Source organism: Ranitomeya imitator, chromosome 3 (assembly GCF_032444005.1).
Source record: "Ranitomeya imitator isolate aRanImi1 chromosome 3, aRanImi1.pri, whole genome shotgun sequence".
Classification (NCBI taxonomy): domain Eukaryota; kingdom Metazoa; phylum Chordata; class Amphibia; order Anura; family Dendrobatidae; genus Ranitomeya; species Ranitomeya imitator.
Genome location: NC_091284.1, coordinates 126,731,376 through 126,743,208, shown reverse-complemented (window position 1 = coordinate 126,743,208; position 11,833 = coordinate 126,731,376). Strand labels below are relative to the sequence as shown.

The window sequence follows — 11,833 nt, the reverse complement described above, 5'->3', positions numbered from 1 at the left end:
CAGGTTGTGGGTCTAACATCTTCCAGAAATTGGTTTTGCCCAGTTCCTTGATTACCGATGGATCAGGGCACATTCACCCACACACTTACTTTCCCTGTCGTCTACGCCGTTCCTTTTTCTCCAGTATCCAATCTCTGCTTTTCTTCACCGATTTCCCTCGGACATTTTTAAATCGCATCCTGCGTTATATAAAGTGGATTTTGATTTAGGAAAGTTTTATATTAACGTATAAGTGTAAGAGGAAGGAAAACGTGCCGGCACCTGGGAGCAGGCACGACGAGAAACCTCATTTGCTGTTTGTCTGTCCTGGGGGCTGCGAGGGGACTAGACCCCCTATCAGCAAGTACAGGCAGACACATCAATATGACTGGTACCTAGTAATTACTTATGATGGACACAAACATTTTCACAGGTCAGTCAGGAAATAGTAGATGTAGAAAGGGGCATTTATGATATCAGAAAGACGTGCACGGATGATGGGGTAGGAATCTTCTCAAGCATCCTCAGCCAAATATATTGCCATAAAGCCACACTACAGATAGACGTGTGCATGTCTGTACATTGGGAAGAATTCTGCAACATGGCTGCATGGTACTGAGGGTAAGGACACACAGGCGATTATAGATGACGTTGTGCCGACCTCACAGAAGTAACTAACTTCACTGCCCATATAAAAGGAATACAAAAAAAAACAACTAACCAGCACCTCCGAACAGAATAAAGCATGTATCAACAGGTGCAAACTGCTCTAACTGCAGAATGTGCAAAGGAATACAGCAGCGTATGCAACCATTGACGGTAGGCCATTTGGACTGCATTACTGCCCTACAGAATATGCTTACAAGATGGAGGTACTTAGTAGATAAATTGACCGATTCATACGCGCCCACAAGCCGTAATGTTTGCATACACCTTAGCGCCTGCGCTGCTGTATTCCATTATTTGCATATAAAAGTATCAGCCACTGCGACCATAATAATTCTACATTTACCAACTCTCTGCCATTACACGGTGGTCTCCCAACAGATGAGCAACCTCTGACTGCCATAGCACAGGGCTCCTCATGTGATTAGGGCTGTGGAAAAGGGTGTTTTTTATTGCCTTGAAGGAAATACATTGCTTTACTACATTTATTTTCAGCAAATATATTACCGTATATACTCGAGTATAAGCCGACCCGAGTATAAGCCGACCCCCCTAATTTTGCCACAAAAAACTGGGAAAACTTATTGACTCGAGTATAAGCCTAGGGTAGAAAATGCAGCATTTACCGGTGAATTTCAAAAATAAAAATAGATCATTATTTCCCCATAGCTGTGCCCCATATAGTGCTCTGCACCGTTCATTGTGCCCCATAGATGTGCCATATACGGTGCTCTGCACCGTTCACTGTGCCCCATAGATGTGCCATATACGGTGCTCTGCACCGTTCACTGTGCCCCATAGATGTGCCATATACGGTGCCCTGCACCGTTCACTGTGCCCCATAGATGTGCCATATACAGTGCTCTGCACCGTTCACTGTGCCCCATAGATGTGCCATATACGGTGCTCTGCACCGTTCACTGTGCCCCATAGATGTGCCATATACGGTGCCCTGCACCGTTCACTGTGCCCCATAGATGTGCCATATACAGTGCTCTGCACCGTTCACTGTGCCCCATAGATGTGCCATATACGGTGCTCTGCACCGTTCACTGTGCCCCATAGATGTGCCATATACGGTGCCCTGCACCGTTCACTGTGCCCCATAGATGTGCCATATACAGTGCTCTGCACCGTTCACTGTGCCCCATAGATGTGCCATATACGGTGCTCTGCACCGTTCACTGTGCCCCATAGATGTGCCATATACGGTGCTCTGCACCGTTCACTGTGCCCCATAGATGTGCCATATACGGTGCCCTGCACCGTTCACTGTGCCCCATAGATGTGCCATATACAGTGCTCTGCACCGTTCACTGTGCCCCATAGATGTGCCATATACGGTGCTCTGCACCGTTCACTGTGCCCCATAGATGTGCCATATACAGTGCTCTGCACCGTTCACTGTGCCCCATAGATGTGCCATATACGGTGCTCTGCACCGTTCACTGTGCCCCATAGGTGTGCCATATACGGTGCCCTGCACCGTTCACTGTGCCCCATAGATGTGCCATATACGGTGCTCTGCACCGCTCACTGTGCCCCATAGATGTGCCATATACAGTGCTCTGCACCGTTCACTGTGCCCCATAGATGTGCCATATACAGTGCTCTGCACCGTTCACTGTGCCCCATAGATGCTCCACATAAATCTCTGCCGCCGCTGCTGCTGCTGCAATAAAAAAAAAAAAAACACATACTCACCTCCCTTGATTGCAGCTCCCGGCGTCTCGTTCCGGCGCCTCCATCTTCCCGGCGTCTCTGCTCTGACTGATCAGGCAGAGGGCGCCGCGCACACTATATGCGTCATCGCGCCCTCTGCCTGAACAGTCAGAGCGCAGACGCCGGGAAGATGGAGGCGCCGGCCGGGAAGATGGAGCGACGCTCGGCGGCTGGAACGAGGACAGGTGAATATGCTATACTTACCTAGTCCTGGCGATCCTCGCGCTGTCCCTCTGCCTGGTCTTCGGTGCCGCAGCTCTTCCTGTCAGCGGTCACCGGCACCGCTGATTAGAGGAATGAATAGGCGGCTCCACCCCTATGGGAGGTGGAGCCGCTTATTCATATCTCTAATGAGCGGTGCCGGTGACCGCTGAAGAGGGGAAGAAGCTGCAGCACAGAAGCCCGTGGGACGGCGGGGACAGCGCGAGGATCGCTGGGACTAGGTAAGTATGCCTCAGCGCCCTCTCCCCCTCACCCGCCGACCCTGCCACCCACCTTGACTCGAGTATAAGCCGAGAGGGGCACTTTCAGCCCAAAATTTTGGGCTGAAAATCTCGGCTTATACTCGAGTATATACGGTACATATAAATCATCTTTTTTACTTGGACTTTTTCTGAGGGAACAGGTACAAGCTGTTAATAGAATAGTGAAAATAAAAATGTCTATCTATATGTGCCACATACACACATGTATTACCTCTCATTGGTGAATGATGCCTGATGTCTAGATCCCTGTTCTGCTGACCCTTCTCCCAGACCCTATGACAAAGAGAAAAATATTAACATTCACTTCGGTTATAATCGCCCAAGATAAGACATAGATTTCTTACTTATATGGAATCTGTCAGCAGAGTTTTGCTATATAATCAGAGGGCTGCATGATGTAAGGGCGAGAGCCTGATTCCCGCGATGTATCACTTATTGGTCTGCTTGGCGCAGTTTCAAGAAAATCACTGTATTCTCTGCTGTAGATAGAGCAGTTCTCTGAATGCCGAGCCCGGTATATCCCCTCCCTTACCACTTTTGGGGTTACACAGAGCAGGACACTACATGGCATGAGATACAGTCCTGCAGTCATAATCTCCTTCTGATAAAACACTGATTACATTGAAAGTACAACTAGTAAATTACACATCACTGAAATCATGCTTCTCTCAGATTACATAGCAAGAGAAACTGTTAGATTTTATTCGTAACATTCTAAGCATATACTTTAAGTGAATCTCCACCTATCACCATCACATTTTGACATGAAACAGATCCAAACACATGAAAAATGCTCCCAGTCCTCTACAGACATTGCCAGTATGAGCGAGTGCATTGTAAAAACTGAGCATTAATCGCCCTCTAGTGGTGCTTGCTGGCAGAGTTGTACCCATTAGGTTTTTCCTATACAGTTGAGGCATTTATTATTTTACCGCAGACCACAAAAAAAAAAAATTGTCACCTTTAGTATCCTTTTTGGGGGATCAAGAAAATCAACAGTTTTTTTTTTTAATTCAGTAATATACGACTACATGAACCTAGCATGAGATTTTCTGTTCGGTCACCGAAAAACCTATCCACACATCCGCTTTTGCTTTGTTTTGGGGTTTTTTTTTTTACAATAGAAGGCAACAGTATCCATATAAATAAGCATACAGTTGAATCTTATTAGCAGTATATGTTTTTTGTAGTTAACAGTGAAAAAAATAAAAAACAAGTTTCCAGCTCGTTTTTCAGCTGCTGAATACCCCGCAATACATATAATAAAGCCTGAGTCTGGAGTATGTTTCTGCTTTAATTTACGCCACTTTCTGTGCCGTAAATTATGACAACTTTGATGGCCGCCTCATGCAGCTACGCTTAGCACACTTTTTAAAAGGTTTGTGAAGCTGGCCAAAATTTGGGTAAAAATGCCAAAAGTCACAAATTTTTCGAACAATCACGAGTTGTGAAAAAAAAAAAAAAAAAAAATGAAGCAAGAATTCAAAACGTTTTATGCCAGAATTCCGAACTAATGAACCATGAGCCACACTAATCTACATCTATGCAGAAGATTTGGTGCCAGGATTCGCATGACATTATGGAGCCACGTATTGCCCTGCGGCCAGTATTCGGCTGCTGCGCTCTCACTTCCTCCACTTATCTGACATTTGTTAGAGAGAAGGAAGAGCGCAGCAGCCCAATAGCGGCCACTGATCGTTATGCCACGTGAGCACCCTAGCCAATGTCATGTGAACCAATAACAGATACGCCCCTCACGTACAGGGATTATTTAGCAAGGGGGGCTACTACATTTACAAAAGGGGGTTGTCCAGAGAGTAATATTGAAGAATAAGTATCACAGCGCTCTCAGCAGGGGCTTACCTTAGGCAACACTGCAGATACACCGACAAACAGGCACAAGAAAAATCTACAAAATAGATAATTTAATATTAATTATATCAATTGCAGGAGATGAAACAAACATATATGTCAAATATAACTTACTTCTTAGCCTTGGTACTGTTGGGATAGTCCACTACCATGCCACCAGTAAATCCGGCTCGCATTGCCTGAGCTGTTACCAATTCTAGCTATAAAAAACAGCATAAAAAAAAATCAGCAAAGACAATCAGCAACTTTACACAATGTCCCACACATATATAGAAGAGTACAATAAGAATACATGGCCGTACCTGCTCTCCATTTTCAGGATACAGCTGGAGGACTGCACGAGCACTACGAGCCTGGAAGAAACAAACATCAGGTTAGGAGTCTGTCTGTATAGAGACCAGAACGTCTTCAAACAATAAAACAAAAAAGTGTTACTACCCACATACAGCAATGAAAGGGTGTATTTTGGTCCATAACTTGGCCTGCTAAACAGACCCATATTGTGGATGCTTCATCCCAATTGAAAAGTGCAGCAGCAGCAGGACACGTGTGTGCAAACACTGAATATATGAACTGTAAATCACATTAATGCCATAGAGAGTATACGCAGAAAATGAGGGTACAGAGCACAAAACAGATGATTTGTGTGAGCCCACTAGCCACAACAAGGCGCACCTTTCTTTGATGGGATCCTAACTAATTGTGCTGCAGTACTCCGATAGGTCACAGCAGCTTGCACCTGTTCACGTTGGCTTCAGTCAGATAGAAGGTGCTGGTCAGATCTGTGGTTTTGGAGCATACATTTGGAGGTAGTTGTCCCATCAAATTAGTGCAAGATCTTACCCACATTGGGCGTTTGGCCCAGGAGAGGAGAAGTTGAAATTTCACACATAGTGTCTTAGCGCATACAGAGGGTGCTGTATTCTTTGGTTGGTATATAACAGTCAAAGCAGATTGAAACAATTGAGAATAGGTACAATCTGATAGGAGGTTGAGCAGATTTTGGGGGGGGTTACTTAATACCAATGGAGTGCTTCTCGGGCAAAGCTGGGCTGAAATGCCCAATATTTAACCCTTTAGGGTATGTGCACACGATGCAGATTTAGTGCAGAACTGCTGCAGATCTGCACTGTGATTTACAGTACAATGTAAATCAATGTGAAAAAAAAAAGCTGTGCACATGGTGCAGAAAAATCTGCGCAGAAACGCTGCAGATTTCAAAGAAGTGCATGTCACTTCTTTTGTGCAGTTCTGCAGCGTTTCTGCACCCCCCCATAATAGAAATCCATTGGTAAAATCTGCACAAAAAACGCATAAAAAACGCATAAAAAACGCACCTGCGGATTCTGCCAGGAGATGCAGATTTAGTGCAGATTTTATGCAGAAAATTCTGCACCAAATCTGCATCGTGTGCACACAGCCTTAACCTTCACCCCACAGCCTGTTTTCACCAAAAATTATCAAATTTTGACCAGTGTGACTTTATGTAGTAATAACTCTGGAATGCTTCAACGGATCCCACTGATTCCGAGACTGTTCTTTTGTGACTTGTTGCTCTTTATGGTAAAGGTAAATTTGGTCGATATTTTTTGCAAAAATATCAGAGATTTTAAGAAAATTTTGAAATGTTACATTTTCCCACAAAAATGTTGCTTTAGCCCCAAAGTTTTCATTTTCACAATGGTAATCGGGGAAAATGGTACAATTTGTTGCGCAATTTCTCCCGTGTACGCCAATACCCCATATGTGGTCAAAAACTACTTTTGAGGCACAGTGCAAAGCTCAGACGGGAAGGAGTGCCCGTTATAGCGCAGATTTTGCTTTTATGGTTTGCTGGTGCCATGTCACATTGGCAGCGCCCCTGAAGAGCCAGAACAGCAGAACTCATAAGAGACTCCATTTTGCAAACTACACCTCTCAGTGAAATCATCTAGGGGTGCAGTGATTATAATGACACCACGGGTGTGTCAAAGAACCTTATAAAATTGGGTGGTAAAGAAAAAAAATAATTACATTACCACTTAAATTTTGTTCATTTATTTTTTTTACCATGTCCCTCCAAGGGACATCAGCCTTTCTTGCCCTGACAGCTGATCTAATACTTTGCAATGCAGGGCATTAGATCAGGCCATTACACACAGGGAGGAGACGATGTCAGGAAATGGTGACTAATGGTGGACTAGAGTAAAATGGCGCCGGTGGCACTGAGCAATCTAAGCATGCGCAGGAGCCATTTTCCTGGTGACTTCCAAGAGCTTCATATGAACAAATGTGCCGCCCGTGGCTAGGACAACGCTGGCACGAAACTTCAAATAAAAAAAGAAGGAAAGATTCCCAGATACAGCAGCGGGGACAGGAGAAAGCTGAAAACCCTATCCACAGACCTGGCCCTGATACACAAAATATATGACTAATAACATATTGAGAATATGCAAATAATTATTGAAAACATACATGAGCTATGAATACCACCCAAATTAAAAAAAAAAAAGAATAGAGGTGTATGTAGTCTTTAAAAAATGTTTCTTAAATTTAATTGAAAATTAAACAATATAAAATGCAAGTAATTTCAACAGAGAGATGCAATGGAGGACCACCAGCTTAAGATACACATCTACTATATAACTGTCTAAGGGTCACTTCCGTCTTTCTGTCCTTCTGTCTGTCATGGAATCCAAGTCGCTGATTGGTCGTGGCAAAACGCCCACGACCATTGCCACGACCAATCAGCGACGGCCACAATCCGGCGGCAATATGGCAGCTCTTTCCTCCCCGCAGTCAGTGCCCGCTCCATACTCCCCTCCAGTCATCCAATCAGCCCTCACACATGGTTAATGCCAGCGTTACTGGAGCGCGGTGTAACGCACTCCGGTTACGCAGCTATTAACCCTGTGTGACCAACTTTTTACTATTGATGCTGCATATGCAGCATCAATAGTAAAACGATCTAATGTTAAAAATAGTAATAATAAAAAAAAGGTTATTCTCACCCTCCGAGGTCGCGCTGTCCTCGGCAGTGCAAGCGGCAGGTTCCGGTTCCAAAGATGCTATGCGAGAAGGACCTTCCATGACGTCACGGTCATGTGACCGCAACGTCATCACAGGTCCTGCGCTCATACCAACCCTGGGACTGGAAGCTGCCGCGTGCACCGCACACAGGCGCCAGGACTACAAGGGGCCCTCAGATGGTGAGTATATGTTTCTTTTTTATTTTTTAACCTGTTACATACGTGGCTGGGCAATATACTGCGTGGCTGGGCAATATACTGCGTGGCTGGGCAATATACTACATGTCTGTGCTGTATACTACGTCGCTGTGCAATATACAACCGTGGCTGGGCAATATACTACGTGAGCTGTGCAATATACTATGTGGACATGCATATTCTATAATACCCGATGCGTTAGAATCGGGCCACCATCTAGTTCCCTATATATACCCACCTGTTTGCTCCTTTCCATACACCCCCTGATGAAGCAAAAAGGGTGAAACGTACGTCGAGACACCAGGACCACACACCACATCAGTCTGCAAAATATGTAAGTTATCTTATTGCTATTTGATTATCATTTATGCAACTAGCTTAAATAAATAAGACAGCACTTTTTCCACTATGCAAATATTTATGAAGCAGCGATTATATCTATTTAAAATTTGTATTTTTAGAGAAATATAGCAAGTGGTCCTCCACTGCATCTCTCTGCTGAAATTCCATGCATTTTATAGTGTTTAATTTTCAATAAAGTTTAAGAAAAATGTTTTTTTTTTTTTAAATTCGTTTATTAGTTGCAAAATAAATCATACAATACACACATTTGCACTTGTATCCATCATTTTCCATTATATCATGAAATGCAATTACTCTCATTACATTATCATTTCTAGAGTATTACAAGGGTAACAAATGGTGTATGTCGATCACTGGTATCTTGTTGTATAACCTTAACTAAACTAACTACTAAAAGAGAAAGAAAGAAAGAAAACGCCGCCAAAATAAAATTTCGTATAAATTTCACTCTGTAAGCAATGTCCCCAAAACCACGAACCCCACTTCTCACATGTATTCTAAATTATTATTATTAAATTATAGAGTGTGATGGGAGGAGTTCCATCTGCCCCATATTTTCTCAAATTTATCTGGACACCCTCTATTCTGATATAATGTCCGCTCATACGGAATAATTGAGTTTACTAGATCAACCCAAGCTCTAAGAGATGGGCAAGGACCACCGATCCATCGTAGCGCCAGTACCTTTCGCGCCATAAATAGTGTCTCACGCAGAAGTATCCCAGTGTAGTGGTCCCAGGCTTCCGCATCCCACACCCCAAATAGACAGGTCAATGGTTCAAGCGGGACAGGAATCGATAACAAGGATGTCAACAATGTTGTCACCTCTTTCCAGTAATGAAAAATAACAGGACATCTCCAAATCATATGAATAAAGTCCGCATCACTGGAATGACATCTTAGAGAATCTGATGACTGGAGACGACCCATCTTAAAAAGGCGGATCGGGGTCAAATAGGATTGGTATATAATGTATAATTGAATCATTTTATTATTAATCGATGGGGAAACCCTAGTTGAAGATTCCAAAATATCTTCCCATTCTTCCCCTAGTGTATCTGGAAGAAGCCCCTCCCATTTCCCCTTAATAGAGTCTATAATAGACCCCCCTCCTGTACATAACAAATAGGTATATAAAGAGGAAATAAGTCCTTGAGGACCTTGCGAATTAAGAATTCCTATTAAAGGTAGAGATGAAATAGCTCGACCTGTACCCATATTCCGCATGTGTGATTGAAAAGCTGACCTTAATTGTAAATAGCGGAAAAATTGAGACCTCGGGATATTGTGAGAATTTTGTAATTGTTCAAAGGAAATGAAAATCCCCTGGTTATGTATATGACCTACTGAGAGAACACCATACGATACCCAAAATTCCGTGGATGGGTGGCCCAATAGTCCCGGAAAATAACTGTTATTCCACAATGGCATTTCCGTTGCTATATCAACAAATTTAGTTATTTTTTTAATTTGTCTCCATATTGATCGTGCCAACCGGAGCATAGGCAACAGACGAGGGACACCAACCCTCTCCAGCTCCAGAAACCCCCAATGGACATTCGATTTGGGCGGAGTGGAGCAGATGGTTCTCAGAATTAGGAAGAAAGTTATTGGGCATCCATTTATTTATAATTTTTGCCTGCCCGGCAAGATAATATAGGTAAAAGTCTGGCAAGGCCGCCCCGCCCCCCTGTTTCGGTCTCTGCAGAGCAGATAATCTAAGTTTAGGCCTAGTCTTCCCCCATATGAAAGATGTTGTTAGGGAATTTAGAGTCGCAAAGAGGGATTTAGGTATTGGGACAGCACTGTGTTGGAAGCAGTAACTTAACTTGGGGAGCAGTATCATTTTGATCAGATTAATACGACCAGCCACGGAGAGCGGGAGTTTATCCCAAGTAGCAAATTTGGATTTAACCAGATCCAATAATGGGTAGATATTAAATTGTAAATCAAATTGACTATGTTGAGACATATAGATTCCCAGATACTTGAAGTTGGAGACTATGGGCAACGGCGAGAGAGTTTCGAGACGCGGCATTGGGGTATGAGAGAGAGGCATCAGGGCAGACTTATCCCAGTTTATATAAAGACCGGAGAATTTGCTAAATTTGTCTATAATCGCTATTACTTTTGGTAACGTATCCTCTGTTTGATCCATAAACACTACCATATCATCTGCATAGAGGCCAATAATATCAACCCGATCCGCTATATGTATCCCCCTAATGCCGATGGAAGACCTCATTCGTATTGCCACAGCTTCAATCGCCAAGGCAAATAGAGCAGGAGAGAGAGGGCACCCCTGGCGAGTTCCCCTATGTAACAAAAAAGACTCAGACATCAGGCCGTTCACAACCATACGTGCTCTAGGCTTCGCATATATTGTACCTATCCCTCTCAGAAACTTATCCCCAAAACCGTACCTTCGCAAACATGCAGAGAGGAAGGACCACTCAAGGGAATCAAAAGCTTTAGCTGCATCCAGTGAAGCCAGTGCCCATCTATTATCTGTCTCTAGAGAGCTATATTGGATGACCGACTGAACACGCCTAATATTGATGGAAGTACTTTTCCCAGGCATGAAGCCAGTTTGGTCCGGATGTATAAGATCTAATATAATTGTGTTCAGTCTGGTAGCCAGAATTTTAGTAAAGATTTTATAATCTACGTTCACCAAAGAAATTGGTCGGTATGATCCACAATCCAGAGGATCCCTCCCCTCCTTCTTGAGCACAATAATGTTGGCATCATAGAACGTTTCAGGCACAGACTCTCCTTCCCATATTCCCCTAAGTACCTTCAATAGAAGTGGTGCAAACTTATCCCGGTATTTCCTGTATAGCTCAATGGGAAACCCATCTGGTCCCGGGGCCTTCCCAGTAGCCATGTCCGCTATAGCGTGTTCCACTTCCTCCAAAGTAAACTCGGCCTCCATGAAGGCTTGTTGGGATGGGCTCAGTGTGGGGAATGTTATATCTGATAAGTAATCTAGACAGTCACCAACACCAAAACCGCTACTGGATTTATATAATGATTTATAATAATCATGAAAACATTGAAGTATGTCATCAGTGGATGAAACTAATGAGCCATCGAGTGCGCGGATCTGCAATATTGTATTAGCGGTGTTATGTTGGCGCACTAAGAAAGCCAAGAGTGTGCTGGCCTGGTTCCCTAGTTCAAAGTAGGACTGGCGGGTAAAAAATAGTTTGCGTTTCGATTTAACGTCTAAATGTTGAGTATACATCCTCTGAGAAGTAAGCCATTCAGCCCTGTTACTGCTGGTCTGATTTGCTATATATGTGGCCTCCGAATCTTTTAATCGCTGCTCCATCTCATCATCCTCCCTCGCCGTCACCCTTTTAATATAGGAAATTGTAGAGGATAAGCACCCCCTCAAATATGCCTTTAGGGCATCCCAAAATAAACCAAGATTCTGGGGTTCTGGGTGTGTTAAAATAAAACAATCTAACTGTTCAATCGTCCTATCACTAGAATCTATTAATTTCAACCAGAAGGGATTTAATTTCCAGGATCTAT

At 43.5% G+C, this 11,833-nt stretch overlaps 1 protein-coding gene across 2 annotated transcripts in view; it reads right to left on the bottom strand.

The window, feature by feature from the left end:
• Positions 1-11,833, bottom strand: part of BUD23 (BUD23 rRNA methyltransferase and ribosome maturation factor) — a 30,077-nt gene that overhangs the window by 7,071 nt on the left and 11,173 nt on the right. For both annotated transcript variants that reach the window (XM_069761401.1, XM_069761402.1), the window contains exons 7-11: positions 5,027-5,077; positions 4,839-4,924; positions 4,716-4,761; positions 3,064-3,125; positions 90-179 (exon numbers count right to left, since the gene is read on the bottom strand). In XM_069761401.1, coding sequence (XP_069617502.1) covers positions 90-179; positions 3,064-3,125; positions 4,716-4,761; positions 4,839-4,924; positions 5,027-5,077 — 335 coding nt within the window. The remainder of the gene's footprint in view (positions 1-89; positions 180-3,063; positions 3,126-4,715; positions 4,762-4,838; positions 4,925-5,026; positions 5,078-11,833) is intronic.